The sequence below is a fragment of the Cariama cristata genome, unplaced genomic scaffold, assembly GCF_000690535.1.
Source record: "Cariama cristata isolate BGI_N322 unplaced genomic scaffold, ASM69053v1 scaffold23714, whole genome shotgun sequence".
NCBI lineage: Eukaryota > Metazoa > Chordata > Aves > Cariamiformes > Cariamidae > Cariama > Cariama cristata.
The window spans coordinates 1-4,214 of record NW_009612689.1 but is presented as its reverse complement, the minus strand read 5'-3'; the positions used below and the strand labels follow the sequence as shown (position 1 = coordinate 4,214).

The following is a 4,214-nucleotide window of genomic DNA, read 5'->3' as shown; positions in this document are numbered from 1 at the left end:
AAACAACAGGAGGGAGGAGGCTTCACATCCCTGCTCCTGAATTGAGTCGGAGGTGACAGTCTTTCCCTGCAATGCAATTAATCCCAGCAGTGCCTCTGCCACCCTCCCCCTCCCGCCTCGTCCACGAATTAATTACTTGGTTATAAATCCCCGAGTGGCGGTTTATAATAGCAATAATCCCCTCAAAATTCATCCTCACTGCTGGTTTCTTCCCATCTTGCCCCTGTCATTGGAAGTCTCTAACGCTGCATCTCTGTGCTGGGCAAAGCCCTTCTCTTCCTCGCCCTGCTGGTGTGGTGGCTTTTCGCTGGGATAACCGCAGAGGGGGAAAATTTGGAGTTGATTTTGAGGGGTGTTTTGGGAAGCTCTGCTCCTGCTCACTGAGACAGAGCCCTTCTCTCATGGGTAGTGGGTTTCATCCTGGCCGGGGAAGTGCACAGGAGCGAGGCACTCGCGCTGATAGCTGGGGATGAGGTCTTGTCCCAGTTATTGGGCTGATGGCCCAGGCCCAGCCCCCAGGAGTGGGGGCCGGGGGCTGGCAGCATGGTGGGGGGAGGCTGCGTTCCTCCTCTCTCTGTCCCTCCCGATTACACTGACGCTGGCTCTGGGGCTTGTCACGGAGGCGGGGAAGGGAGAAAGGATTTGGCGTGGCGTACAGGGGCATGGGGGTGGGGGTGGGTGGTGATATCTCGCAGGAGGCTGCCGGCAGTGGGTGATGGGTCTTGAAACGGTGCTGCCATAGTGGGCCTCGCCGTGTCCCCTCCAGGGTCTCCAGGGCTTGGCTCTGACCACAACCCAGTGACTGGGCTGCAAAAAAGTTACCCAAGGGGCTGCCCCCATCCAGGGGACCCAAATCAAGGTCCCCAGCTGATAATTGAGCCCAGCACACACGGCCCCTCTGCGTGGCCATTGAAATAGCGAAGTTTCCACCTCCACCAGCCATGTGTGGGCTTTCAGCACGGCAATGGCATCCCGCTGGGACAAAGCACTGTCCCTCCCGAACCGCGTGGGCAGAGCCAGTGTGGGCAGCACCGAAGCTTCCTGGCGCATGTGGCCGCTGGGCTCTGACGGCTGTTCTTCTCTCCCATCTCTGCAGAAGATGCTGATGAAGCAGCAGGACCGCCTGGAGGAGCGGGAGCAAGACATCGAAGAGCAGCTTTACAAGCTGGAATCGGACAAGCGGCTGGTCGAGGTAACTGGTGCTTCACCCTGCTGCGGCCAGCCCGGGGGACTGTCACCCTGTGGCATGATGGGGACAGGCTCCTGGGGCATAGGGGCCAGGTGGGCAGGGAGGAGGGAGGAGATGCAGGGGAGAAGCGACCAGACCGACCTGCTGTCTCCATTTCTGTCTTGGCAGTCATCCTTTTGGGGGATGAAATGTGTTTGGGGCTGCCCTCCAGCCTTGTGGGTCCTGAGGTGAGTTGGGATGCCAGGAACAAGGCTGTCCTTAAATATCAGGTGGCCCACTCTGCCCTCAGTTCAGCCCAACCTTCCTTGGGCCACCCGCTTCATCCCAAGCAGGAGAGGAGGTTCTGGAGCAGGGAGATCCCTGAATAAACTGCTGAAATACCCAGGGGGTGGAAGAGATGCAAGCGAGTGTTTTGCTGGGACACACATAAAACAAGATCAGCTCATGGTCCTTAAAGCCCCTTGGCCTCCCAGAGTGTGGAAGGAAGGACTCTGGAGCACGCCACGTCCCCAGCCTGGGGTGAGGATGGGAATGGGGATGAAGATGAAGATGGGGATAGGCAGGGTTTTTGAAGGGAGCACATCTGCCTCGGTAGTGCGGCAGGTTGTCGCCTGGCGTTAGCTCTTCGGAGGCGATCCCCATCTAGACCTCAGGAGGTAGGTCCAGGGGATCTGCTGGATCAACCAAATCTCCGCAATGTCCCTCTTGGGTCTCTGGCACGTGAGAGTCCCATGTGGCAGCTGACAGCAGGGTTTGGTCCAGGTGGGTGTTGCAGGAGAGCAGAGCTGTGGTGCAGCTTTCAGGTCGCACCCACACCTGCTGGGGAAAGGACCCAAGTGTCCTGGGACATCACGGCAGAGGTTGGAGGGCACAGAAGGCCTGACCCAGCTCCTGTCCCTCAGGAGAAGGTGAGCCAGCTGAAGGACGAGGTGCGCCTGCAGTACGAGAAGATGCACCAGATCTTGGATGAGGACTTGCGGAAGACCATGGAGATCCTGGACAAGGCCCAGGCCAAGTTCTGCAACGAGAACGCGGCCCAGGTCCTCCACCTCAACGAGCGCATGCAGGAGGCCAAGAAGCTTCTCAGCTCTGTCCAGGTCATGTTCGACAAAACCGAGGACATCAACTTCATGAAGGTAAAGCAAGCTGCCTGTGCCAAGGGTGGGATGGGGGGAGGTCTGGTTGTGTAAGGTGCATTGGAGAGCTGTGGGGCATGGTGGGGAGTGTGCTGGGGACACTGACAGGGCTAGCTGATGTCTCCAGAGGACTCAGCGGTGGGAGAAGGCAAGGAGGAGTGGGGCAGGCTCAGTGCCAGCCTCAAATGAGGAGGTGCCGCAGCTGGAGATGGGGCTGGGGCTGGGACAGCCCGTGCTGGGGGGAGAGGGGTCTTAGCACCCCTCGGCAGCCTGTCCCCTCCTGGGGAGCCACCGAAAAGGGAGGTGACTGCTGGGGCAGGGACTGGCCTTACTGACCAGAGCTTCTCCTTCTCCTCCTAGAACACCAAGTCTGTGAAAATCTTAATGGACAGGTAAGCATGGCGGGGCAGGTGTGTTCAGGGGGAAAGGGCACGTTTGTGTTCACAGGGGTGGCAGCGGCATGTCTGGAGGAGGACCCAGGGCCAGGGATGCTACAGGGCCTGGGAGAGGCATGCTCCCTGCCTTGGTTTCCCTCTCTGTCCAGGAGGGTGAAAAAAATCCCCTCCTGCAGCCATTGAATCAAGTCCTCCCCTTGGACTAGAGGAAACGTAGTGATGTGCTTGTGGAAGGGCAGAGCTGGGACCCAGCACCCAAGGCAGGGTGGGACAAGCTGGGTTGGGACACAGGGCTCAGTCCAGCTCTGCCCGAGCAGAGGCGGGACAGGGGGTTAAAGCCAGCACTGGCAGAACCAAGACGAGCTGGGGTGGCCGTGCGGGGGGATGCAGAGGCTGCGGGAGCTGCACCCTGGCATTGGACGTTCACAGCAAAGCTGGATGGGGAAGGTCCTGCCCGTCAGAGAGAGCCAGCTCCCCTCTGCCCTCCACAGTGCTGCCCTAGGGAAGGGGTTTGGCCCAGGGAGGGTGTTGGGGAAGGATCTGTCTGACCCTCCCCTGAGCGTGCCTTGTCCCTCATGCCTCTCCTCTCTGCCCACGGTCCCCAACAGGACCCAGAACTGTACAGGTGGCAGCCTGCCCCCACCCAAAATCGGCCACCTCAACTCCAAGCTCTTCCTGAATGAGATCGCCAAGAAGGAGAAGCAGCTCAGGAAGTTGCTGGAAGGTGGGTGAAGCCTTAGGGATGCAGTGGGGTGGGCCCGGGACCTCGCTACCTCGTGTGTCCATGCTGAGTGCCCTGTGGATCCCAGTACAAGAGAGTGGGGAGAGCTGTGGGGTTCACGGGCCCCTGGGAACGCCTCTGCGGTCAGCAGGACATGGAGATGCTGTGAAACCAGCTCGTGGCTCTGCCCAGGACATTTCCTTTGGCTTGTGAAACAGCTGTGTTTTGGGGTGACAGCGCAGGGGCTAGCCATCAGCGGGAAAAGTCAGTGGAAAGATGAGGATCAGCACTTGGGCAGGGACAGCCAGGGGCCGGCGTGGTCCCGCAGCCCCCAGTCCCCTCTCCTTGGGGGATTTGGGTTTGTGACCCAGGCTGTCCCGCCCTGATCCTGTTACAGACCGTGGTCACAAGCTGCGCATGGGCTCAGCCTGTGCCCATGTTTGCAGAGCGGCGCTTGGGGCCCCTCCGAGCCTGCTGGCCAGATCCGAGAACAGAACCTGCAAATTCACCTGTGTACAGCTGCGTGCCCAGTTTGCCGCTGGTGGGCCGGGCTGGGGGACCCTTTGCTCGCGCGGGGCTGGAACACGGGTCTCGGGTCTTTGCTGCAGGTTCAGACCAGCAGCCGGAGCACCCTGGAGCTGTGCCATGCCGTGCTTGATGCAGTCGCCTTCTCCTGTTCCCTTCCGCAGGTCCTCTGAGCACCCCCGTCCCCTTCCTGCAGAGCATCCCCATGTACCCCTGCACCGTCAGCAACTCCGGCGCGGAGCAGCGCA

The 4,214-nt window shown here is 60.3% G+C and overlaps 1 protein-coding gene across 1 annotated transcript in view; it reads left to right on the top strand.

Moving 5' to 3' along the window:
• LOC104160594 (probable E3 ubiquitin-protein ligase TRIM8) overlaps positions 1–4,210 on the top strand; it is a gene marked incomplete at its 3' end in the record, with an annotated part of 27,367 nt that extends 23,157 nt beyond the window's left edge. Inside the window, exons 3-7 of the mRNA XM_009698754.1 lie at positions 1,097–1,192; positions 2,092–2,325; positions 2,686–2,717; positions 3,329–3,444; positions 4,131–4,210. Of these exons, the coding sequence (XP_009697056.1) occupies positions 1,097–1,192; positions 2,092–2,325; positions 2,686–2,717; positions 3,329–3,444; positions 4,131–4,210 (558 nt within the window). The remainder of the gene's footprint in view (positions 1–1,096; positions 1,193–2,091; positions 2,326–2,685; positions 2,718–3,328; positions 3,445–4,130) is intronic.
• Positions 4,211–4,214: the final 4 nt, after the last annotated feature.